Source organism: Camponotus floridanus, unplaced genomic scaffold, assembly GCF_003227725.1.
Source record: "Camponotus floridanus strain SB8 unplaced genomic scaffold, Cflo_v7.5 scaffold49, whole genome shotgun sequence".
Taxonomy (NCBI): domain Eukaryota; kingdom Metazoa; phylum Arthropoda; class Insecta; order Hymenoptera; family Formicidae; genus Camponotus; species Camponotus floridanus.
The window spans coordinates 1,062,772-1,089,160 of NW_020229647.1; the positions used below are offsets into that span (position 1 = coordinate 1,062,772).

General features: G+C 29.9%; 4 protein-coding genes across 24 annotated transcripts in view; 2 read left to right on the plus strand and 2 right to left on the minus strand.

Moving 5' to 3' along the window:
* The window catches only part of LOC105251842 (disintegrin and metalloproteinase domain-containing protein 11), a 39,610-nt gene extending 20,227 nt beyond the window's left edge, over positions 1-19,383 (plus strand). For 2 of the 19 annotated variants that reach the window (XM_011258950.3, XM_011258959.3), the window contains exons 14-26: positions 277-581; positions 826-945; positions 1,097-1,178; positions 1,393-1,488; positions 1,961-2,123; positions 4,111-4,213; positions 9,360-9,512; positions 11,869-11,940; positions 13,581-13,726; positions 14,768-15,110; positions 15,383-15,499; positions 16,962-17,171; positions 18,834-19,382. In XM_011258950.3, coding sequence (XP_011257252.2) covers positions 277-581; positions 826-945; positions 1,097-1,178; positions 1,393-1,488; positions 1,961-2,123; positions 4,111-4,213; positions 9,360-9,512; positions 11,869-11,940; positions 13,581-13,726; positions 14,768-15,110; positions 15,383-15,499; positions 16,962-17,171; positions 18,834-19,302 — 2,379 coding nt within the window. In that variant the 3' untranslated portion in view covers positions 19,303-19,382. Of the gene's footprint in view, positions 1-276; positions 582-825; positions 946-1,096; positions 1,179-1,392; positions 1,489-1,960; positions 2,124-4,110; positions 4,214-6,883; positions 7,023-9,359; positions 9,513-11,868; positions 11,941-13,580; positions 13,727-14,767; positions 15,111-15,382; positions 15,500-16,961; positions 17,172-18,833 lie in introns of all 19 variants that reach the window. The other 17 variants (XM_011258890.3, XM_011258899.3, XM_011259009.3 and 14 more) reach the window with 16 other exon arrangements.
* An 856-nt stretch (positions 19,384-20,239) lies between these two features.
* Positions 20,240-22,578, plus strand: LOC105251820 (sin3 histone deacetylase corepressor complex component SDS3). Of its 2 annotated transcripts, none has more exons than XM_011258867.3 (8): positions 20,240-20,455; positions 20,580-20,649; positions 20,731-20,844; positions 20,942-21,143; positions 21,207-21,387; positions 21,737-21,851; positions 21,948-22,032; positions 22,093-22,578. In XM_011258867.3, the coding sequence occupies exons 1-8, from the start codon at positions 20,323-20,325 to the stop codon at positions 22,186-22,188; spliced, it is 996 nt and encodes a 331-aa protein (XP_011257169.1). In that variant the 5' UTR covers positions 20,240-20,322; the 3' UTR covers positions 22,189-22,578. The 2 variants fall into 2 exon arrangements, with proteins under 2 accessions (XP_011257169.1, XP_011257159.1); XM_011258857.3 differs by having other exon boundaries at positions 20,243-20,455; positions 21,734-21,851.
* Positions 22,219-23,187, minus strand: LOC105251832 (E3 ubiquitin-protein ligase MARCH3). Its single transcript, XM_020027665.2, has 2 exons — positions 22,930-23,187; positions 22,219-22,722 (listed from the first exon to the last, which is right to left on the minus strand). Exons 1-2 carry the CDS (start codon positions 23,164-23,166, stop codon positions 22,219-22,221), a joined length of 741 nt encoding a protein of 246 aa, XP_019883224.2. The 5' UTR covers positions 23,167-23,187.
* Positions 23,188-23,292: 105 nt separating this feature from the next.
* Positions 23,293-25,156, minus strand: LOC105251807. Of its 2 annotated transcripts, none has more exons than XM_011258845.3 (6): positions 25,027-25,156; positions 24,508-24,667; positions 24,253-24,434; positions 23,867-23,993; positions 23,606-23,778; positions 23,293-23,528 (listed from the first exon to the last, which is right to left on the minus strand). In XM_011258845.3, the coding sequence occupies exons 2-6, from the start codon at positions 24,652-24,654 to the stop codon at positions 23,444-23,446; spliced, it is 714 nt and encodes a 237-aa protein (XP_011257147.1). In that variant the 5' UTR covers positions 24,655-24,667; positions 25,027-25,156; the 3' UTR covers positions 23,293-23,443. The 2 variants fall into 2 exon arrangements, with proteins under 2 accessions (XP_011257147.1, XP_011257138.1); XM_011258836.3 differs by having other exon boundaries at positions 24,892-25,147.
* Between the last annotated feature and the right edge of the window lie 1,233 nt (positions 25,157-26,389).

Below are 26,389 nucleotides of genomic sequence, written 5' to 3' on the forward strand. Positions count from 1 at the left end.
TATGGCATAAGTGATAAACGCACATGATGTGCTTAATATTGAGATATATTGTTTCAACTTGTCCCCAAAGAAATATTTCAAACATCCAATACAATCTAAAAAACATTAAATTGTGTGAAATTCTTCTAAAAAATTGTGTAAAATCTTAAAAAATATATAATAATATAGCGAATACAGATTCGTGAAGAGACAGATAATTTCATTAATCTTTACGTCATATATATCTGTTATTTTTTGCATTCGTTGTCATTTTGATTCTAATTTTTCAAATTATAGCTCCATGCCCGCGGTGTCATCTGCCGCGATTCAATGAACGAATGCGATTTGCCGGAAATGTGCTCCGGCGATACCGGCCAGTGTCCGCCGGATGTTTACAAGAAAAATGGTAGCCCGTGTTCGAACAATGCCGGAAGTTGCTTCAACGGCGTGTGTCCGGCTCTAGATTTGCAATGCGAGCAAGTCTGGGGTTACGGCGGGATCGTCGCCGATCAGCAATGTTTTGAGCAATTCAATTCTAAGGGATCCATCAACGGTCACTGTGGCACCGACGCCAGCGGCCATCTTATCAAGTGTGAGGCGGAGTGAGTAATCGTTTTTATTGCATATATTGATAAGAGAGATATAAGATAAAATATATAAAAATATCACACATAAATTAAATGGAAAAAAATTAGAGAGAAATTTATATTAACATAAATTCCTATTTTTCTAAATTTATATAGTAATTAAATATTATAAAAATCTGATTTATTTCAATCTCATTTATTTCAGTTTAGATATAATATTGATTTATAATATTGATGTATCGAAAATGTTTTCCTATAGAAATGTTCGTTGCGGATCTCTTCAATGTCAGCAAGGAAGCAAGCAACCAGTAATCGAAGAAATGAAGGATTATTATTCTAGAACTATAATTTCCATCAAAAGCCAGGAATATGAATGCAAGTAAGTATTTGACAATCAAGTCAAATTATTACTAATATGTAATCAAGTGTCAATATTAATATTTCATCAAATCAAGTATTAATATAAAATATTTAATCAATCGTTTGATATAATTTGCGACTTTATTAAATCAATTATTCCGATTTTTAAGAGCTACGACTGGAAGAGTGGAAGGATCTGATATACCAGGAATGGGATTGGTCCGAGACGGTACATCTTGCGGTGATAATTTGGTAATTATTAGTTAAATAATATTATCCAAATTGCGCATTTAAGTGAAAATTAAATATATATGTATATATATATATATATATATATATATATATATATATATACACGGAGCTTTACATTATAATGTTTCTTTAAATAATTTTTGAAATTGATTTTAATATTATATATCATGTTACATGAATTAATTATATATTATTTGTTAATTATATATTCTAGATTTGCGTGAATCAAACTTGCACGAGCTTATTTCCGCATATCGATCAAGAGAAATGTCCTAGTAATCACGATAACAACGAATGTTCGGGAAATGGCGTAAGTATATTTCATAATGAATAATTTAGAGCAATTTATTCGTATAAACGATAGTGGCAAATAGTAATTCTAATATAAAAAGATTAAAACCAGAGAATACATATGTTGATTTGAATTATATATTTGAAAGAGTCGATTTTTTTGAAAGAATCGATTTTTAAACAATGTCCTTATATCCGATTAAAACTATACAATAATGTCTAAAATCTTTTTATTTCAATTCTCCCTTTTTTTATTTTATGATTATATATGAGATTAAAGTTTTAAAATGGCATATTAGTTATCCAATTATATTAGTTTATATTAAATATATATAATATAATAATATAAATATATAATAAATATATAATAAATATATAATAATATATAATAATAATAAAAATATATAATAAATATATAATAATATAATATTATATTAGTTTATATTAAATATTAAATATATATGTTGTTAAAAATTGCTCTTTTGTTACAGGTATGTACAAACGTCAACAAGTGTTATTGCTATCCCGGTTGGAGCGGACCGGACTGTTCCTTACCGCAATCTATTCCAACAGTATTGCCGACGGCAACAGCCGAGCCCGAAGTAGTTCAAACAAAATCTGATTCTAAACTGGAGAAGAAAGAGACCCCCTACGGTAAGCTATTTGGTTTTTTATTTTTTCATAATTGTCAATTGTATATATATTTTTATACATGTATATATAGAGGATAAAAGCGGGAAATTGATGCGCTATCATCCATTTTTTATATGTTATATAATATGTTGCAGAATTTTTTTATATGTTATATATATATATAATTAACTCTCTAGAGAACAGGCATATAAATTAACACACAGGACTTTTATGTAACTTTCTATTATGCAAGTTAAGCGTGAATCTGTTTTTACTATATGCGTGCTTTCTGGAGACTTAATTGCCTGCAAGGGGCAAATAATCGAATAACAGTCTTAACACATTTGTTACTGTTATATGATTATTTATCATTCTTATATTATCGATGACTCACTTTAAAAAGACAGCAAATTAAGGAATATGTAATTTTAAATAATTCATAGAAATTTAAAGTAATTCATAGATTATATTAAAAAAATTTTTTAGATATTATAATAATTTTTTAGATATTATCATAATTTTTTAAATATTATTAAAAAAATATGCAATTAATCCTTTAAGTATAAAGATGCGAATGAAAGTTAAATTTGGGATGTGCTGTTGATGTTTGAATTGAGTTCTCGATATATTACATAAAGTATGTTATTTAAAAATTATTATATATAATATTATGATACGAGAAAAAATGAATAAGAGTGAATAACAGCTCCAATATTTCGCATTAATTTTATATCGTAGAATTTAAGCGTAAAAATATATAATACTTATAATTATATTACAATCATAATACTTGTTTTCATATTTTGCCATTATTAATTATCGAGTTATTTAATCATTATTAATTATCATGTGAAAGTACAGAAGACTTCCATTGAACCGTTATCACTCACAATTATGCGAAATGTGATGCATCCGTTCAGAAAATTGCAATTATTACAAAATTTTAATTACTTTTTGGTTTCTCCGGAATTTTTTAATCTATCGTAATTCTTATAAGAGTTATATTTAAGTTTTTGTTTAAAAAGATTACATTTATTATAATAATCGTTACATAAATAAAATTTATATAGAAATTGTGAGTTCCAAATAAGTATTATACATATTTAATTTCAAGATTAATCTCAAGAGGAGTAAACTAAATAAAATCTATTTGAAAATAGAATCTCAGGAAAGAGAGTAGATCGATAGATAGGTAGCTACTTTTCTAAATCGATTCCACATTCGATTAGCGATAAGCCTTGTCTCATCGTCGAAAAACGATTTGAATCGGAAATAATGTCCGATGTTTCAATAAAAAGGAAGTCTACTGTACCTTCAATTCTAGCAATATGGATCCAGTCGATCGTCCTAATCGACTTTTAACCTCGCGATAAGACAGAGTTAGGATTTTTTAGGGTCATACTATCAGCTGTGCACATAAAATTAGATGCGTATTCATGATGTGAACTCATATATCGTGCGAAAGTGGAATAGAAGGATCCTTTGTGTCCTATTATATATCCTTTTAGTATTTTCTCCTTCCGGATGCGACATCCCCGCTTTTATCCCTCAAGCAATACTTTTAGGCCGTTTTATTGTTTATAGAAAAAAGATCGCAAATTATATTTAAAACTTTGGACTTTTAGATCCTTGAGTTTGCTAAATTCCTAAAATCATATATTTTCCATTTTATATTTCTTAAATTCACTGTACCTTCCGACTCACTGTACCTTCCTTTTCATATTAAGTAGCATATCTTACAATTACTATAGCGATATATTAAAATGATGCGTATTGTAAAAATCGCTCGCTATTGTAGAACTTTCTAACGGCGTGTCTTTAAAATTATTGACGAAAGGAAGATTCAGAATCTTTGAAGTTACAAAGTTTTACGATGAAAGAGACGATATCTTTATATTATATTAGGATGCAATCACACTACGGAATACACACACACTCACGTACACACCGAATAAGACACACACGTGTACACCGCATGCGCGGGATACAAAATGCTTGATCATTTCAGGAGCCACCAACAACAATCTCTCTACAGGATTGATGGTAGTGATCCTAGTGGGTGTCGTGACTGGCGTCTTCCTTTGTTTTGCACTAATGGCTGTTTGCTACAGGTACAGTAACAGTGGGAACAGATCGCCCGCGATCAAGGCCTGTCGTCTTCGTCGTCGTAATTCGTGGCTAGCTGGATGATGATGATAATGATGATAATGATGATGATGATGATACGGAGGCATCGCACGCGGCCATAAATGCTCTATCATGATATCGATCACTCTTAGCCTATTCTACTCGGTGTTTACTCTTACTCACATATTCATACAAACGCGAGAGTTGCAGAAACAAAAATTGCTGTGTTCAGCTCATACAACGATAAAATTATTTATATGTTGATGTCTCTTATTTATCTTTCGTTTTTCTTTGGCTCCGTTTGATATTGATTAAGGTGCAAGAACCGTCAATACAAATAATCTTTTGAAACTTTCTTCGATCCTATTATAGTGTTTTGCAATTTAGATTGCTTGCGTCCTTAGCTTTCTCGATACTTCAGCTTTCAATTTATTTAGATTAGTTATCTCGCATCCTAGATTCCTCGCTAAAAAGTTCCTCAGAAAAGTATAATTGTCCTAGAATGCTATGAATTCGAGATTGTTTAATTCGTATATATAACTCTATGCTTCATGAATCTTAAGTTACTTGTATGTTATTTTAGACAACATATAGTTAATTTTCCTAAAATCCTTAAATCCCTATATTAAATTATTTATTGTCAGTATTTGAGTGTTTATTAAAAAATAATTATAAATTAATAAGAGTTAAAAGCAGTTATTAATTATTAACAATTCAAATATTTATACTTAATGTTTTTTATCTTTCTCTCTTTTTCTCAGCTGTATTTAATAATATTTTTCATGAAAATAGAATGCAGCTAATTTTGTGTCTGTACCGCTCGTATACATGACAAAATATATGTACATCTTTTTTTATATATTATATATTATATATTAATAATATATTGTCACTATGTGGTGTGCTATGGATGTGCTCATGGCATAGTGATTTATGATCGTGACTATGTTGTTTCGAACGAAGACTTCGATATTAGTTGATTATCGCGTTTCGAGGGATAACAGTGAAAAAAAACGCTGTGAATTAAAAAAATAAGAGTAGAATCGGTTAAATGAGTAGAAAGAATATAATATAAATATAAATTTGGAAATGTCATATCTCTTTAAATTCGTTATATTTCGTGTGACATTTCTTTTAAATAATTATATATCAAGAGAAGAGATGTCAGATAATTATAAATATAATTTGTCAAATATTAAAAAAGTTTACATTATACATAATTTTTGACAGTCCCTCAAAAGGCGACGTCAAAAAAACTATACAATGTGCCAGCTGCTTGTATGCCCTATGAAAGCATGAAAGAAGCTGATTAGCGAACAACCTATTGGACATCGTCATTTACTAATAATTGTGTGCAATTTGGAGGACGCTTGCAAGTTAGAACGATCGATTTTTTTCGAGTCAACGAAATAGGTTCTTTGCGAAAAATCGATATTTCGATGAATTAAGTAATTAGATTAACCCTTTCTACAATTGTTCGCTCAAGATATATTTTATCCTCTATATCATTTAATCTATTTATAGTTAAGCATTATTATATAACTGGTAAAAGAATATTTAAAACTGAAAGGGTTCAAGAAAAAGGAGCTGTCTTTTCCTAGAAAGAATACAAGGGCAGGATTATGATACGTGATCTTTGGGTTCTCTCAAATCTACGAATCTACATGTCATTGAATCTTTGGATACCGAGATCTATAGATTTTAATGTTTTTCCTTAATATTGAATTCCTTGATTTCTAGAGTTCTAAGAGTTTGGAAATCTTATCAATCTTTGAATTATTCATAATATTCTTAAGATTAAGATTTTAAGTCTTTGAATACTAAAATAGATTCTCAGATCTGAGAATCAAGAAATTCTAAAAATTTGTCAAGCATAACCATGTCTTAATTATGAAACTTGATAACTACAAATTTGCAGATTTTTATTTTTATTGCTGACAATCAAATTTCAATGCTAAAAATGTAACGCTGAATCTGCATTTTTTGAGTTATGAAGTTTGGTTATTAGAATCATATATAGAGTGTTCATTTTAAAACTGAAAAAAAAAAAAAAAAAAAAAATATATATATATATATATATATATATATATATATTCTGCTTTTATATTAATTATAAAAATTTGACAAAATATAATACAATATATTACTAGAGTAGACTGCAATAAGTTTGTATTCGTATATCGCGTTTTTAAACATTTTAATAATAATGATAACATAAATAAAACTTTGATGGCATTATTTTAAAAATGAATACTCTGTGTTAGATTTCAAACATTTACGTATATACAATAATATACATATATATGTATGTCTTTTTTCACGTGCTGATATTGGCTTCTCTGTTTCTTATCTGTTTCTGTCTGCCATCTCTGTCTGTCTGCATGCTGTGGGACGCTCGGATACGAAAATACCGAATCGAACCACCCTCCTGCACTGCGTAAACTGCAATGGTGTAAATCCTCGTTTCGCAAAACAAAAAATAAATGAACGAACAATAATCCACTCATATATGACGGTGTAATCGATGGCTCGTCACATCCGCTAATAACAATGATGATGTTGACGATGATGATAATGATGGTGATGCTGGTGATGTATGCTATAATAATGATGACGATATGACGACGAATTACATACATACAATACGCATACAGAGAACTACCACGGCTCTAACACTGTATTTTTAGTTGGTATGCTCATGTCGGTGGTAGGGGGTGTTTTCGTAGTATTTGCTCTGATGGCTCTCTGCTACAGGTCAGTCGTAGTACATAAAAACTTCTCCCTCTGTCTCAGGTTAGTGTGCAGAAACATACACAAGTAGAATTTTTCTCTCTGTGTTCTTTCTTTCTATGTTTCTGTCATTTTTGTCGTTTTTCCTTCTTTCTGTCTCTCTTTTCTTCTCTCCCTTTCTGTACGTATAATGCGGGGTGGAAAGAGTGTGTTAAGAGTGGCATGCTGCTCTTCGGGAAATTTGCATATCGCTTCTTTTCTTCAGCCAGCATTCTGTCGCATTTTGTTGCTTCATAGGCTAGTGTCCATAATAATGCGCAGTGACATATGTTTTGGTATATGTAGGTTTAATTTTATTATTACATCTTTATCTAATTTGATTATATAATTCGTTCTCATGATAAACACCTATTTATAACAATATACTTCTGATAAAATTGAATATAGTTTCTAATTAATAACATTTATTACAATTGTTTAATATAGATATTAATATAATTAGATCTATTAAATTCTTTTTAGAACCTCTTGAACTATAGGTTTTAGTAGCGCTCATATATTTTATGAATTTTGCAGAAAGAAGTTGATTTTGTTTTAAAAAATATTTATTTTTTAATTATTAATTAAAAGATTATTGCAAATAGAAGTTTCAAATATAGAAGAATGTAAGAAATATGATTTTAAATTCCTCGAAGAGAATGATGCTTCGCTCCTAGCATAAGCTTTTCTTTTTATGCATGTAGATATGTACTTATATGCATATATACATGCATATATTCATGCATATATCCATTAAATTTTTAATATTTATGTCTCTTTTCTACATTTCTTCACTTTGAGTTTCTCTTGTCTATCATGATTCTTTACCATAATTTTTATTTCTTTTGCTAATGGTGAAAGGAGTTTCATATTAAAATATTATAACGTTTGCCCTTAAGAATACAATAATTGATGAGTGATTTGTCTCAAATTATCCATGTTATCAGGAATATTTACATAGTGTATTTCTCGATTAATATTACGCACATTTCAAAATTTATTATTTTACGAAAAAATTTGAAATTGAAAATTTTAATTGTTTATTACTCGGAAATGAATATTACCCACTTATGAGTCATTATTCCTTTTAAGCTTGACTTATCTCTTATCTATTTAACCTTAAACAGTATATGTATAATATATTTCTATATATATATATATATATATATATATATATATATATATATTAAAAATGTTATATATATTTTGAAATGTAATAATCTTAATTTTTTTAATAATAATTTCAAAATTTATATCTTTTTTATATTTGTACATTTTTTTGTTTATATCTTCTATATCAAAACGATAAAATAAATTAATCACTTGGTAAATATTTTTTTAATGTTAATTTTTTAAATGTTTTTTCTCACATTGTTAAATTTAATGCTGTTTAGGGTTAAACTGCTTTGTTTTTTGCTGATTGGTTAATGGGTACTGCAGTGGAAGGTGACCCCTGTAAGGGCAGCTGCGGATGTACCAATTGACTGGTTATCTATTTTGCTTCAGCTATTAACTTTTGCATGCCAAAAGAATTCGTTGACTTTGTAGCAAGAATGTAAATTGACAACGTTGATTGAAACGCGAATTTTTGTGATGTAACTTTGTATTATCCGTAATATTTTTGATCACAGAATTATGTACATAGACTCGGATGAGCCTCCTCCACCAGCTTAAGAGGGATTATCAATTTCAAGTTTGCATCGATGGATTCGTTTGTCAGAATAAATCAATACAAGGATAATCATTGCAAAGTATTGAACTTTGTTGAATATTGATAATTATGAATAATAATTATATGTGTTATGTAATATTATATGTATAATTATATTTGCAATAATTATATTTAAAAAAATGTTGCATATTAATCAATGTCAATTAAGATTTGATCAATACATTGATTAACATTAGAAATATTTATTTCTATATTGGATCTGTGTAAAGAATTATATATAATTAAAAAGGCTCAGAATTTTTAGATTTGTATTACATAGACGTTTATAGTATCTAAATTTTCTTTACATTCATCGGCGCTTTAAATTATATCTATAAATTCTTTGATTGGTATGTTATATAGTAACGTTTATATCTTTCACAAATCCAGTTAATTCAGGTAATTTTTTGATCCATTAATACAACTAACAAAAAACTCAAGTTTTTTTTAACTAATTAATTGTACATTGGCAAATATGTTCGTAATCAATAACAAGATTAATCACAATTCTCACAATTGATAATCTCTCTTAACATCATTAAAACCATTGAATAATTTTCTGATATTCAAACGAACCTGCCGCTAGTCTGCATGTGCTTTGCCATTTTTCCCGTAATATAAGCTATGCGTAATGGGCGAATTTCTCGCAGAAGGAAGAGCACCGTCCAGAAATATGACCCGCCATACTCGAAAAAGCCGCAGCAGAAGAGCTATAGCGGAGTTTCCGGTAATCATCATGCGGAAGCTGCGGCGTTGGACACGGTCAATAAAATCCTCACTTTCGGCAGAATGCCTCATTACAGGTACGACTGTATGTACTGATTCATTTCGTTGTTTATTTTGCTAGTCACTGATTATTTTGGATTACAGAATATTCTAATATATTCGAAGAACTTGTCAAAAAATTATCCAATTTTATAAGAAATAGGTGAAGTATATATAGAACATCAAAATTGTATTTGTTAAATGGAATTAATATGTATTTATATGTATTTAAAGTAAAGAATAGATTTTAAAAATTATGTCATTTATAGTCAAATACATATACATTAGTTAATGTTCATAAATTATAAAAAATTCCCTAAATTTTTAATGTATTTACGAATATATTGGCTAGTTTGATTTTCTGATTCCAGTAAATTCAATTGATTAAATTGATTTCACTAAATGTAATTTATACTTTAGCAAAAAATGTACATATTAAATCTTGTGTACTTGAAAAAATTTAAAAATCTTATCAATAACAATAAATATTTTTAATTTTATTATTTTACTTAAAACTTTCTTTCTTTCTCATTTCACATGATTGAAATATTTTGATGCTAATTAAATGCATTGCGTTGATTTAGGTAACATATATTGATATAGTCGGGCATACCTCGGGAGACTAGAAATCTTAAACAAATTGTGAATGGAATAATTTAATAATGATTGTAATATAATCCTATTTAACTTGCAACTTGATGTTGGTTTTCTTACTAAAGGTTTCAAAGTAAAAATTTTCACAATAATGAAATTACAAATTACATTAACAGAATATACACATTAATATATAAATATGACGTACACATTGTAATAAGAGCATCTCATTACATCTTACATCCCATTTTATTTTTCATCATATTTCTCATCATTTCTCTCAATCGGCAAATCTTAACATGCATGTTAAACATATTTTTTTATTAAACCATCGCGATGTCCCAGAATATATCCTACAGATATTAATAAGTAATATGCATTTATTGATGTATAATGTAGGATTGATTGCAGCTCGAAATGCTTCTGTCGTTCGATCGTTTTCGAGAAATATCGTCATTATGTAACGATGAACGCAGTTCGCATCTTCCTAATATAGATAGCTACAGAAAGAGCCAAAGGTGATCAATTATTACTACATTTAAGAAAACTTTTATAATATTTTATTCCTTTTTTTTCTTCTCTTTTTTAATCATTCTTTTTATAAATTGATTTTTGATTGTACTTTTGGCTCATTCTGTATAATAATGAGCTTATTAATAAAAATGCATAAGCAGCTTTATATAAAAAATGAGTTGAAGTTTGCTTGAATCAATGTGACTTTGTGAGGAGTTCAATACCTTTTTATTTCAGGTAAATCTTGACTCCTCAACTTTACATAAGCTTTTAGTATGCGCTTCGTAATGATCTTCCTATTATGATACTGATAATTGCGTTAAATTTTTTAATATAAAATACTGAATTTTTGAAGGATTACAAAATAATATGCACATATAATGAATTATTATATAGTAATGCAAAATTATTATATTTTAATAAGATATGTATCTTTTTTCCATAAAACTTTATTCTGATTCATAAATATCTTGATAATAATCTTCATTATAATACTAAATTATAACATTTTATATAAATTGTTCACTTTAAAGTTTTTAAACTAAAATAATAAAGATTTTGTTCTGTAAAATAGTTTAAATATTATTAAAAAAAATAATTTATTTATTAATCCTATCTATCGGTAATAAAATCGAAGCGCGCGAACGACAGAAAATTACGAGACTAGCTCGGTCAATTTTTTTATTCCGCAAGTAAGGAAGTGGAAGATGGCATTACACACAAAATTTTATTAACCCTCAATTATAAAGAGTGCAGCGCTAATCTCAGTGTAAATAATTTAAACATAAAAAATATTAATCGTATATAAAAAAATATTAATTGCAATCTCTAATAATTTTACTTATTTCGGCTAGATATCTGTTACAATTGTCTCCAAATATCTTTCTAAATAATTAAAGTTTTCAAATAAGATATTTTGATTATTAAATAATAATCTATGATAATTTTTCAATGTAAGTTTATAGATTAATGTTACAGACAGAAATAATTCAAGTAAAATAGTTCACGTATAATGTATTAAAGTTTTCATTATATTATAATTTCACACGCGTGGAGACTAACAATCTAATAAATATCACAACAGATATCACTATCCAACAAATAATGAAGTAATTAAATTGATTATAATATAAATAAAGAATATTGTTATTATTGAGATTATGAAAATAGATGTATGATATATTTCTTATCGGAATTAGAATGACAAGCAGATTAAATGAACGGTGCACATGGTAGTTGAGGGTTAATAAGAATAGCCGCGGCATGCCTATATTAGTATATTTCTAGCCGCGGCGAGACCCAGCGCGTGCTGTTTCGACCCCCGAATAACGTCGCCACCGCCGACGGGCCAAGAGTCAAGTAAGTCTCATGTGTCTCGTCGTCATGTCTCACTATCAATCAGTTGGTCCAATCAAGGAGTCATTTTTTAAATCAATTTTGATTTTCTTTCAAAAGATTTTTCTACAAAATTTTTTCGAAGACTTGAAACTTTAATTTGGTAAATATTTCTCGATTGACGTATAATTGTCATTATAATAATCATCGACAATCATTTCTATTTTATTAGCTATTAAAAATCAATAAATCATCGTTAATTAAAATTTGAAAAAAGCTAAATGAAATAATATCCATTTAAAATTGCACATCTGTATATAACTTTAACTTTTATTCCTTATTTGGGCCATAGCATTGCTCCGATTCGATAGATTATCGATCAGTAGTCTATCTGCGTTTAATGATATCGAAAATAGTGTTTGTCACGTTGCTGTTACTATAATTACAGTTTCGCAATTTCTACCGATGTACAGAGTCAAGTCTTCTCTGCATCCAATTAATCTGCATTAAAATAAATAATCCGACCTGGAGTCCTCTTTAATTTCTCTTCTCGTATTTCGCACGAAATCATTTTCTGCACAATCGCAATTTCAATAATTCAGTTAACTTTGCAACACACGCTGCGGTCGAACCAAATATAAATAATTTGATCCTCGCACGCTTATTGCTATCTATTGCATCGATATTATTTTATCCCGCTAGAATTTTTTCTTTATTGCATGAAAATAAATGCACTTATATACGGGATATCCCGTATATAAGTGCAAGTATTTTGTCATCAAGATATCCTTTTCCTTTGCAAGATAACATCAGTGTATCTCGTGTACAGAGGCTAATTAGCATATGATTTTTAATTATGCTATTAAACGTGAACGATACTGTACACGAAATTCACCAAAAATTAATTTCTCACTTGGCATTTCATCGCAAGAGCATTAAATATCATTAAATATTATCACCGTTCATTTTTACAATCAGACTGATGCAAGTAGGCAATGAGAAAAAAATTGCAATAATAATTGCGATTTATTGACAATTTATTTTAAAAATAAATTTCAGCACACATTGCAAGTGCTCTCCATCATTCTATAATTTATTATAGTTTTTTAATTCTTTATTTTAAAACAATATACTTGAATAAAAACATTATAATTATCGATAACTAAGTCAAAATTCTGTTTCTTTTTGTTCAAAGAGAAGATTGTTATCTACAATTAAACGATTTATTTTTTATAAATTATTGTCAGATTTGGATGGTCTAATAAAAAAGGTGTCTAATGAAAAAGTAAAGAAAAATCAAACAGACATAATTGTATTTAAAAAACCTATATTAGAATAATCCTAATAATAATATTAGTTTCAAAAATTTACAGACGTATTGTCTTGACTTATATTTTTGTGTTGGATTTATATTTATGAGATAAATATGAGATAAATATAGAAAAAATTATGTAATATGATACATAAGGTTATAAATATAAGAATTATAATATTATGAGATGGAAACATAAGAAAATAAAATTTAAAAATTTTGTTTTTATGATACACTTTTAAAAAATTGATTTGTTACTGCACATTTCTTTTCGAAAATACAGAAAATAAAGTATAAAATATTAAGAAAATAATGTTAAAATATCTCGATATACGTCTGATCGATCTTTCAGGGAGCATAAACCGCAGCCGAAGAGACACGTGGAGGAGGAAGATGGAGGTACGGGAGCAGAGGAGGTTGTCTCTTTCATTGATCTTCCACCGAACAATCTCACAAAGTTGCCTGAGAAGGGAATTTTAAAGAAACACGGTGGTTACGGTATTGTAATACCTGATAGTTGTAACACAACAAGCGGGCGTAATGACTCATGATATCTCGTGAAGAGTAGCTAAAAGAAGTTCGAACTTTGACGAATTGAAAGATCAAATAGTTAACTTATAGTTTAAGTTATATTATACGAATAATTATCAACTTTGCATAATCGATGTAAAAAGACTTTAATAGAATATTCTTCTTCAGTGCTTATTGAGCATTTTAAATAATTATCAATATTAAATATTTTGATTCCATTTTTGAAAATATTAGTGATAATTTTAACAAATTATTTGTTTAAAAAATTATTCTATCAATTATCGAATTATAATTATTTATTTTTTGACACATATAGATTAAATCAAATGAAAATATTTAGTTCTTAGCTATCTTTCCTGATCGAAAAAATATTTTTAGATTATAAAACTAAGTAAATATATTTCCTACTTTGTACTATTACATGTAGATATGATAAATTTGCATTTTTATTTTAGAATCAAAGGAATTAAATATATCTAAAAAAATTATCAGTTGCGTACGCTACATGTATTGTATCTTTCGATTCCTTGCAAAATTGAACTTCTTGCATCGATCCTTCACGAACGTTAACCTTTTATAAATCAATAATATTCATATATTTCATTTTCATCATCTAACTCATCATAAGAAATAAATTCAACATATACAACTTTAAATACTATAATATTATTAAAAATTTACTGTAGGATTTAATATTATCCCAAGATATAAAGGGTTAATACAGGACTATTTTTAAAAAATCTTCTAAAGAATTTTATAATCCCTTAACTCTCTCATGCGCTGATTAATCCTAGATCGTAAATTTACATTTTATTACATGTAAATAAAATATATCAGATTATACAGATAATTTTTACATATCCCGAAAATTAACAAGATATTAATCTGCAAATATACATAAAAGAAATCTCTAAAGAAAAAATGGATTGCGCACGAAAGAGTTAAAACAAATTGCATCATGAGAATCCTCTTTTATGGAGCGGTAACTCTACGTCATGTGTTTGCCAGGACTAGGTGGAGGCGCAATTGAGCATGTAGAGAGGACCTTGAATCAGCTGAATGGCTATCATGAGGACATACTCGAGGTGTTGAAAAACGCGGCGAGTCGTCGCGATCTCGCGGGTACCCCGTCGGGCAGCAGTAATCTTTTGGATGAGGACGCGCTACGCAAATCGTTGGCCGAATGCGGTTATCCCGATGTTTACCGCAAGGACACCGATGGTCAGGACAACGGCATCGATAATGGACAAGAGGAGGACGATGACGACGTGGAGTTGCAACCGCCATGCGGCACTATTCGTATACGCACTCTCGAGGATCTCATTCGTCAGCTCGAGCATCGTGCAACGAGGTAAGATTTTTACGTGCAGCAGTAATTCCTTGATGTTGCTTTAGATTGTCAAATGCTTTGACTCATAGCTCTTTAAATACGTGCTATTCGAATATCGATTTCGATGCCTCAGATCATACAATTTTTAAGAATTTGAAATTTTCAGTTCTTTAATCTTAACATATTGCATTTTTTCAACATATTTCGCTAATTACTCGATTTTTATAAAATATAATAATTATTTAAAATTGTTTTAAAATTCAAATGATATTAATGACTAAATTTGTCATCAGACCTTATTTGACTGGTCAAATGAGTCCGAGTGGATCCGAAGAGATTCGAATATCCGAGGGCGAACCGGATCGACACTACAGAATCGATTCTTCTGTCTGTAGCGAGTCATCTCAAGGGTAAGAACTTGCGAGATAAAATACGCGCTTATATCAGACAAGCTTTTAAACTTAAAGAGCCTGAATTTAAAAAAAATGCAGATTCTAATTTCCAATTATTCGGAAATGTTTATTACAATACACAAGAAATTTTCTTAGATGTTTTAGTAATGATTTGTAAAATAGATATTCGTTTCAATTCAATTTTCAACAATATGTACTTATCGAAACAACTGACTAAATACAACTGAGCTTTTTCATACTTTGTTAATCACGATTATTGTCAGCAGACATTTCACACGCTGCTATAACTCTCACTGTGAATTGCTTACTATCTTCTCTTTCGCTAATTTATATTATCTTAACCCTCTCATACATTGATTAATTGCAAATTGTCGCAAAAGATATTTTATAAATATATTTTTGTAAATATTTTATAAATATTTCTAAATTACATTTTTATAAATTTATTCGATTTAATTTCTCTCTTTAAATTAATATATATATATATATATATATATATATATATATATATAATTTGAGATATAATTTTTTATATTTAATAATATATTCTATATGTATAAATTACATGTATAAATCTTTGCTCATTTCTTTTATTATTGTATATTTTTATCATTTTGCAGAAATCAAGTTAAACTTTTCTTAGAAAATTTGGCGTTACATAATTCTAACATATTTCAAATGTGCGTAAAAGTAAAAAATAAAAATAAAGAAGTATACAAATTAATGCACTTTTTGTTAAAATAATGAAAATATTTCAATAATTATAATAAAATGAGAGGGTTAATTTATTATCTTATTCTGCTTTCTATCTTACGCATCAAAAGGCTGTCAAACTCGACGCATTTATTTATGTATATCAGACACTATATTCAATGTTTTGCGAAACTATAGATTACAAAACACGCGCAAGGATAACGGAAAAGAATACACATTTAATATAGCATATACAATAAATATTTACATAGAGAAAATTTATTCAAGATAAAATGCGGAGTCTGTTTATACTAAATAATCGCAACGAGCTTGATTATAATAAATTAATTGTAATACAATTAAAATATTAAGCGCCGAGTAGCAGTGAAATTATATAAATTCTTCAACGTCAAAATTGACTTACCGATACTACAGGTGTGAATGTCAAGTAAAATTGATTTACCGATACCATAGGTGTGAATGTCGCTGTTGCTGCCTAGAGAACATAAAGAGAATAATTGTTATATCATAAATTATACAAGCATATAGACGAATTAATTATACAAGAAATGGAGCAAACAAATAAATAGATAAGCGCCCTAAGTATTTTTTATATAATTATCGAATATTAATATCTTTCTCTATTTCTAAATTAATTTATCGAATATCAAGAACAAAAACTATAAATAGCAGATAAAAGTCTTAGATAGAACGCGAATACAAGTCGCGTAGATCTATGTAGGAATTGATTAGATTTCCTACGTAGAAGCAGAAGATGTAGCCGCGGCCGCGACGAGGACGCTAGTAGATTCGTCTACGGTAGATATCGTCAGCCGACGTCCCGAAGTCCTTACGGAAATCATCAACACACCCATCAACACTCCCATCAAATGCACCCTGAGGACGAGGGTATCTATGAAACTGCCGATCCTGACAGAGGCTCAAATACTAGGGGTGAAACACCCGATTGTGAAAGGTATCGCAAGATTCTTGCATCACGAAAAATCCTACGGCTTCACTAGTAGCGATTATTCACTGATATTATTTCTCGATTTACGTCTACACTCCCACTATTACGAATCCTACGATAATCGCGCATACCTCAGATAAGGATGGTGCATGTATTGTTGTTTGTAAAAAAAAAAGAATGAAAAATATTGACAAATTGACAACGAAATAATTGTAAACAATATAAAAATTATGGCGCAATTTGAAAAAAGCAAGATTTTACATACTTTAGACAAAACTATATTTTTAATCTCATTACATGTATAATTGTTAATTGTATACGTCGTTAATATTCAATTAAAAAATTATTATAAGAAATTATTATTATTAGCTAGAAAGGATTTGAAGTTTACGTAAAGTATAAATGGACTCAGCATACAATTTAATTTGTAATTCCGCAATTGCATATATTATCAAATGAAAATTCACAATGAGATGTAAAAATGTTCATCAACAATAATGTTTAAAAAATATTGAAAAAGAAATATATTGAGAAGCAAAATATACATGGAAGTCTGCACGCTTTTTCGTTCGCTTTTGCATTGTATGAATGTTACTCTAAACAATCAAACAATAACAACACACATATCCGGCCAGTGAGCTCGATCAAGTATGTCCCAAATCTACTTCACAAATATTCTTTCAAATAGCGTTGATCAAAACATTGTTAATTTATATTTTCCAAATGACTAAATTTTGTGTTTCTTTCCAGTTTCACTTAATGAAAGTTAGCATCTAAACAGATCTGGGACACTTGATAAACTCCACAATTATGGTCAAATCTCGCGCATGCTGCTTCTAGTTTTTTTTTATTGTAAAATTAAAATGCGGAACGAATTTTTTAATTTTTCAAGCGATTGTAAGAGACATCTACTTCTAATTCATCTTTTAATCAAATAATTTACATTGTAACCAATATGCGCACTTATCCTTATCTGAAGTTTTTCTTCGTGTTTGTTCGAAGATAATGTTTATAAGGAATGTTAAATTTTAAATAGAATAATAATCGTAGTGGTAAATCATAAGGCTTCGCACGCGCGCTTTGAATGTCTTAATTAACTTTTTACTTCTTGTGCATACATGATGTTTTCTCAGGATTTGAGATTAATTTTTTAATTTAATTTAGAGCTCATTAAAATAAGATAATATGGATTATATGGAAAACTTTATGAAATAAATATAAAAACGTCTTTTTTTAGATAAAAATAATAATAAGTCTAATTGTTAAATTATGAATATAATTTATTCAACTAACTATTATTAACTTAACTATTATTTTTTAAAAAGCTGTTAATTAATTGAAATTAAAAATATTATTAAAAATTGACCAATGCTCGTGTCAGTTTAATATATATATATATATATATATATATATATATATATATATATATATATATATAAGACATACTTTTTATTTTTTCTTTATAAATTTTTTATTCTTTTTATATATCATTTATCCCATCAAATAACAGCTTGGAAAATCACGTATGCACCGAAGCTTTCGCTTCTTAGGTCAACTTGGTCCCGATTGGCTCCGTTTTACTGAATGTTGTTATGTCTCGCGTTCGAATGCAGCATTAGTGGCGGTGGACTAGATCCAATGGGCTCGTGTAATCTTATTATTTTCTAGTGATGCATTTATTCAAGCTCAACAACAAGTAGCCCGGTGGACTAGTGAGGATGGTGGAGGAGGAGTGCAGCACCGGCCGCCGCAGCAACCACCCCCGCCACCTGCGATGCCGTTGCCGGTGCAGCAACAACAGCAGCAGCAACAGCAACACCAACTGCCGGTGGAACAACTGCCAATAAAGCAGCGCGGCTATTATCCATCCCCCCCACAAACCGAAAACAGCCCCGACGCTGGCAACAACGCCGAGGCCGAATCTGCTCAATCCCAACAGCAAACGCTAAGCGACGTTCGTGGAATCGATGTTAATCATTTGCCTAATATTAACAAACGCCCACTAGACGATAACTTTAGTCTAGATTGTAACATAATGAATAATGGTTCCCCCAAAGAATTAATTACCAACAACTCTAGTGATAACGAAAATACTGCCCTACTGCCCCCCACGCATTTTCCTGAGTACAAGCATTGATAATTAATTAATCGATGACAGATAGTGTCTGAGGAAAAAGGAGAGAAAAGGGAAAAAAGTCGTAATAATAATAATAATAATAATAATAATAATAATAATAATAATGATACTAATAATAATAATAATAATAATAAAACAGTATAGTGGTGTGACAATGATGACGATGATGACGATGATTTAATCTCGAACTCGCATTTTATACTGAATAGTGTAAATAACGATAAACTGTAATTGCGACGATTATAACAACAACAACACACGTATTAAATTATATTAAATTCAAATAATCTATATGAAATGTTTATTAATAAACATTAGTAAAACGATTTACTCAAATTTCATTGTGTCTGTTATTTTATCTTCTTGCAACTTTATCTTCTTCAACATCTCACAGTAATCGTAATTAATAAATCAATTAATTCGTGAATTTATTTAGTCGAATAAAGAAGCTCGAGAAATTAGCGTTATTAAAACATCTAGCGTTGTCAAATTTTATATGAATATATCTTGTTATATATATATACATAATCATATAAATGCGAAAATTTGAGAAGCTTTCAAAAGCTGTTTTACATACCTGTTTGATCCCTCGATACGACAGTATAATCTCAAAGTAAGGATTTTTTCTCGGTCACATTTAACACTTCTCGAATAGCGGCGCAAAATTGAAATTGACAGATACTTTGCAAGCTAACACTCGACATACGCAATATCGCGGCGCGGTTTCTCGATATTTAAGAGTACAAACATCAGACGGATCACTACGATAGACTTTTTTCAATTAATTAGCACTTTTAATTAACACTTTTCCGATATTTACAAAGAAACGCAGAGGCACGTTGACGCAGTTACCGCGCGCGGCAGCCATTTTAAGTCAGCCGATCACGTGATCACTATGTGTTCAGTTTTGCAGCGCTTCGTCGCGTGCGATCGTAAAATAGATTGAACCTAACCCAGATTTAACCTAACATGACCATAAACGACTTGTCAATGATTGAAGAATGCATTGTACGAGTATAAATGATAATGTCTTATCAAAATTCACAATTTTGCACGATGTACGATCGTCAAGACGATTATGATCTCGACGAAGACAACGAGGAATATTTGGAAGAAGACAGGGACGCCGAGGAACAAGATGATAGCGATGAAGGTATCTGTAATAATAAATAATAATATATGAGATCAAAATAAATTCTGTTATTTTATGACATAAACATTTTAAATAATAATGAAATATTTGTGTAAAACTAATAAAGCAAGTGGAAATTTTTTAGATACCGAAGAAGCAAGTGAAACTGATATGGGAGAAAGAAAATCTGAAGAATATACAGAAATTAAAGAACAGTAAGTTTACGAAACGTTTATTTATATTTGCATATCAACAATAAATTTAGTGCTCGAACTATTCAATATTCAATTTTTCAGGATGTATCAAGATAAGTTAGCAAGCTTGAAAAAACAGTTACAGCAATTGAAAGATGGGACACATCCTGAATATAATCGAAAAATAAAACGATTAGAAACACAATACAAAGAACGGTAATTAACTTATCATTGTAATTAAATATTTACAAATATAATAATTATTTGTGGAAAACTTTAATACTCATATTAATTAATTTTTTATTTTTATTAGATTGAGATTGAATATAATCTATCGAGACTATTTGACAGAATGGGTTGAACGAGATTATATATTAGAGAAAAAAGCAGCGGTGAAAGAATTTGAAGAGAAAAAAATTGATCTGAAGGAAAATCTGCTTACCGATATGGAAGAAAAGAGGAAAATAATTGAATCAGACCGTCATACAATGGAACTTACTGGTGATTCAATGGAGGTATTGAAGATTATGCTTACTAAAATAATATATATTTTTCAACATTATCATTTTATTAATTAGGTGAAACCAGTAATGACAAGAAAATTACGCAGACGTCCCAATGATCCAGTACCTGAAAAAGTAGAAAAACGACGAAAACCACCTCCGGCAACATTAAATTATATATTGGAGGATAAAGAGATCGAGCTCGATTTGAAAGCGATTAATCGAGCGAAAACGTCTGCAGCTGTTCGTAAACCAGGTGCACATCTACAGGCTGTTTCAAAATTCATAAATATTCTTTAGTATAAAAGTTCTTGAAAAACTAAGTAATACAAATTTACAGTTTTTAATTTTAAGCATTTTTCAATTGGTGCTTAATCATAACTTGGTTACTACTTTTAAATTCTTATAAAAAATTAATGCTTGGGATAAATCATTCAAAAATTTATTTTACTTAGTTATTTCTACTATAGTTATTTTGTTTCACAAATTTTGAAATACTCTATGTATAAATATAAAAAAACAAATACATATATATGTATGTAAAAACTAAAAATAAGAAATAAATTTTTTTAATAAATAATTATAACTGTTTATATTTACAGTAGTTTTACCACATTACAACGCAGTAAATATATCATCTCAACATATACCACAACCGCCTGAGACTCCATTGGTGGAAACTCGGATAGAGGATGGCAAATTGTCATATGAACGAAGATGGTACTTTTATTTTTAAGCTTAACTATTTTATATTTAAAGCTTAATTTTTTTCAAAAATATAAAAAAATACTTTGTTACAAATTTTTTTATTATCAGGTTTCATCGTGGTCAACCTGTTTATGTTGAAGGCAAGGATCTTAACAGATTCGCAGCACATATTTCGGCAATTGGTACTGAAGCAGTAAGTATTCGAGATAGATTATATAAATCGCATATCATTGCAAGATGTTACTTTTTTCAGATCTGGGTGAAAAAGGTTTCAGACAGCAGCAAAGTACGCATTTACATATCGCAATTGAGTCGTGGGAAGATCTCTATCAAACGACGAGCCTCTTAATCAATGTCTCGATTAACTTGATATCCATTGTTAGATCTCTATATTTCGTTTTTCATTTCTAATTTCTAAAACAGCATTTTTCCGCGTCAAATTAATTATCTTCACAATGCTGGACTTCTGCCACCAATGAAACCATGCTTTTTGATGATATTGTAATGTCATGTAAATCCAGACGAAGAAAGATAAAATCAGTAATGCCATCATTGACAACAGGGAGCAGGTGGTCCATCGCGCGGGTGGGAAATTGTCGTAATTGTTCATAGCATAAAAATCCGCAGCGACTACACAAATGTAGGAACACGCGATGGTTACAGGAATGACTATAAGACATCTGAGTAAATCGGCTTTCACATTGCGAACGTACATTTGATGCTCATCCTGATTCAGGCACAACCAAACTATGATAGAGCGGAGAACTTTGTAACGAGGTGTTCGTTCTATTTGGAATTCATAGCCGCATAATTCGCAACTATTTCTATTGCTCTCTTCTAGCCATCGCTCCAAACATTTCAGATGGATTGCACCCATTGTTCCCTAATTTCAGTTGTCAAATTTGTAATTATGTAATTAAAACTACTTTTTTTTTCAAATATATGTTTTCAATCAATAACGTCAAATAAGTCATTCCATAGATTAATGTGATTTATTATAAAATTAAATAATTTTTGATATTCTAGGTTTTAATTTTTAAATCTCAAAATTTTTGATATTTGAATTATTATTTATAAAATTTTATCAAACCTTGCACTTGCATGGATATATAATAGACAATTCTTGATTAGGATCATAACAAATGCGACAGTTTATATCTTCCATTGAATTGCATGATAATTTGCTCCTTTTATTTGAGGTTACAGAATTTTCCAGCTCTGATTGATTTGTATATAATGATGCTGTCTCTTGTTCTAATTCGATTTCTATTTCTATTTTTGAAATTATGCTATCTAAAATGCTAGTCACCGAACTTTTTGCAGTCATAGTGTGAGAATTCAATCATAGTGAGAATTTCTGCAAATATATTCATAAACAATTGAATAAAACAGAACATAAGATAGATGTATCTTCTTCTTCTTCCTAACTTGTAGATGTTTTTAGAAAAGGGACTTAAAGCGAGGAGCGTCCTTTATTATTGTGTATAAAAATTTGTATTATGTTATAGTGGATACAATTGAGTTAGTCGCGTGAATATCTTAAAGAGCCATGTAACTATGTGCACTTTGTAATAATTAATGAGTAAACTATAAACGAATGTTTGTCACTCTGCCATCATGTCCACACTGAGGCAATCTTCCCCCATATTACTAGGGGATGTCTCAAGTTCTCCAATTTCATTTGATTCGCTATAAATTCTTCATTTTAATAATTTTGTTTTTAATAAAAGATTTAGAAAAAGAAATATTAGTAAGAGAAGGCTCACCTGTCCAAGGAAGGATCGTTACTAAACATTTCCGTTGGAACTGTGGGTGGTGCTTTTTCTGGTACAAGTTCCAGATATGTTTGACGAGATTCCAAATGTCTCTCCACTTCCTCTGGCGTCATGTGTCCATCAGACATTAAAGACATTGGAACTACATTATTTGAAGATTGTACCTGAAGATGAAAGTATATCAGTTATTCTTACAATTTATACATATTTGTTCTTCTAAGTACATTATGCAGAATATGTAAATGCACTTACTATAGGTGTATTGTTTGTTTTTGCAACTTTTGGTGTACTCTTTTTTTTCTTACTGGTACTGAGTGGTTTTGTAATTGTTGATGAATGATGAGAAGTATGATTGTTGATATTCACCTCAACTTTTTTCCTAAAAATTGCATATTATTGTGATTAATAAAGATTTTTTCTATATTATTTTCCCTATTATATCATAAAATTTTATTATTTTATGATACAAGTTTCTATTATGATATAATAATTACAATTAAATAAATTATTAATTGAATAAATTTTTATAATTCCTTATCAATTTAAAATAAAATTTTACAAAATTAAATTGTTATACATATATGTGTATAATTGTTACAATATATACATATATGTATATGTGTATGCGTAGAATTTACCTTTTAGAATTATCAAGACGAACAACTTCCTCATCTGATGACTCTGTTTCATCGCTTTCACTGAATGATGCATCTACTTTTTCATATTGCAGCAAGCGATCCAATAGGAAACTCTTGTCTCTATTCACCTTGAGCAATTTTCTTTGTGTAGAACGCAGAGCTTCTTGGAAACATTCATTTTCCTGTAATGGAATATATATTTGATTAAAATGAAAGAAAAAGAAAGCACTAAACACAGAAATGTTTCTCGCATACATAAATCAGGAATTTCAGCTTCCTTTTGAGATTGCGGTACTGGTCCTTATAGTTAGGCACTTCTTCCTCAGGACTATCTTCATCGTCTTCCTCTTCTGCGTCTGCATTGTTGTTGGCAATGGATCTGCAATACCATCCTTCCAACATTGATCATCTGCAACTGTAAAAGAAAATTCTTTTTAAAGATAACAGTATTTATCAAAAATTCTCTTTCTACTTTCTTTTTGATCAAAATTATTTTACTCAACATTGCAATAGAAAAGTTGTATCGCGAATCATTGATAAAGTTAAACTAAAAAGTAAAGTTATCCAATAATAAAAAAACATCTCGAAAATAACCGAATAAATATAATAAAATGAGTGAAAAGATCTTGAGAGACGCACTTTGAGTTTCTTCTGGGAGGTTAAGTCGTGCAAGAAACGCGTAAACTTATACGTCAGCTGTTTAATCGTGCGAAGAAACAAATGTCAGTCTTTAATCAGCTCTGATATTAACGGCGCATTTTCCTTTGCACTCACTTGAAACCCCAAAATGATTTGTCGCACGTCGCAAGCGCTCGCGGCGGCCGATTATTGCGAAGATAAATAAGCTGTTTATGACTGGCTTCCATTCTGAACTCTTTATCGATTCCGTAGTAACTTCAGCGCCTTGCCGGTCGAACGGAAGTGCGCGTTGTATCGTGTCAGTGTTGCAAACGATGAGAAATAAAAATATTATTCTACGATAAAATATCACTAATCATTCAAAAATTTGAACAACACATGATGTGTATTCTGAGATATATTATAATTATTATATATAGAGAAATATTAAAATATCTTGTTATTAGCAATTAAATTTTATACAAAGAAGAAATAAATTTAATTATTTTTAAATAATTATTGTTTCATTTTCTTAGCTATATGTCTTTATATACAGGGTGTCCGTCAATTTTCGACCTTAACGAAATAAAGAAGTAGATTGGCTCAAATTAAGAAGGAATGACCGGTATTGTTTTGGGATTGTCGCAATAATTAACGAAATATTAAATAAAGAAGATCGGCCAATCTGTGTGAGTAGAAGCGCGCGGCGACGAGAGTCGTCCCACTGTAATCCGATACTACGAGCGCGGCGAAGCGGTGGGTGGGTCGCTCTCCGAGACATGATAGTGGTTTGCGATATATCGCAATATCGCGCCGAAAAATGACTTGTCCTTTTAGTGGCGAGAAAATGATGCGCTAGCATTTCCACACCACCATGCGGTAGATAGCATGGTGCGCTTTTTTTATAGTGGTTTCCCCCATAGGCCTATTCCACTCTCAATTTGAAAATTATTCAAAATGCCATTACTATACGCTGAATACAGGTATATCGTAAATGTAAAAAATTAATGGTGACAGTACCTTTACAAAAATTGATCCGTGGTTGAAAATCCCTCGATAAAATGTATTGCACACGTTGATAATGATACGATGATAAAATGCTTCAAGAATCCTTTCTTCATCTCGTACACGAAGGCGCACTTCTGGACCGGTTATTCCGATATTATGCACGACACCCAGTTTCACATAATTATTGCACAACATGTAAAATTGTACGGCCACTTGGTTTTCGTGCACGCCCGAGAAATGATTCCATGTAAATTGCGGCCGCACGTAAGTAATCATAGTGCGCAGGTGTCGAACTCACACGTACGCTTAAGGCCGCAGCACACACTTTTGCATAAGCGCATAATCAGAAGCATAAGGAAATTGATTGGTCCCCAAGTATATGCATAAGAAAATGAACCAATCAATTTTTTTATGCTTATGATTATGCGCTTATGCAAAAGTGTGTGCTGCGGCCTTTACACTCACATGTCCGCTCAGCTGTCAGCTGTAGTTGCATGCTGCTGGCGTACGC

What these genes read in the sequence shown, in the direction of transcription:
- LOC105251832 (XM_020027665.2), bottom strand. Translation starts at nt 23,166, where the DNA reads ATGACTGCAAAAAGTTCGGTGACTAGCATTTTAGATAGCATAATTTCA. An exon ending in TATATCCATGCAAGTGCAAG is followed by an intron (nt 22,723 to 22,929) that starts GTTTGATAAAAT and finishes AACTGAAATTAG; the next exon opens with GGAACAATGGGTGCAATCCA.
- LOC105251807 (XM_011258845.3), bottom strand. Translation starts at nt 24,654, where the DNA reads ATGTTGGAAGGATGGTATTGCAGATCCATTGCCAACAACAATGCAGAC. An exon ending in AAACAAACAATACACCTATA is followed by an intron (nt 23,779 to 23,866) that starts GTAAGTGCATTT and finishes TTTCATCTTCAG; the next exon opens with GTACAATCTTCAAATAATGT. An exon ending in AACGATCCTTCCTTGGACAG is followed by an intron (nt 23,529 to 23,605) that starts GTGAGCCTTCTC and finishes AAGAATTTATAG; the next exon opens with CGAATCAAATGAAATTGGAG.
- LOC105251820 (XM_011258857.3), top strand. Translation starts at nt 20,323, where the DNA reads ATGATAATGTCTTATCAAAATTCACAATTTTGCACGATGTACGATCGT. An exon ending in TGCAGCTGTTCGTAAACCAG is followed by an intron (nt 21,388 to 21,733) that starts GTGCACATCTAC and finishes TTATATTTACAG; the next exon opens with TAGTTTTACCACATTACAAC. An exon ending in TTGTCATATGAACGAAGATG is followed by an intron (nt 21,852 to 21,947) that starts GTACTTTTATTT and finishes TTTTATTATCAG; the next exon opens with GTTTCATCGTGGTCAACCTG.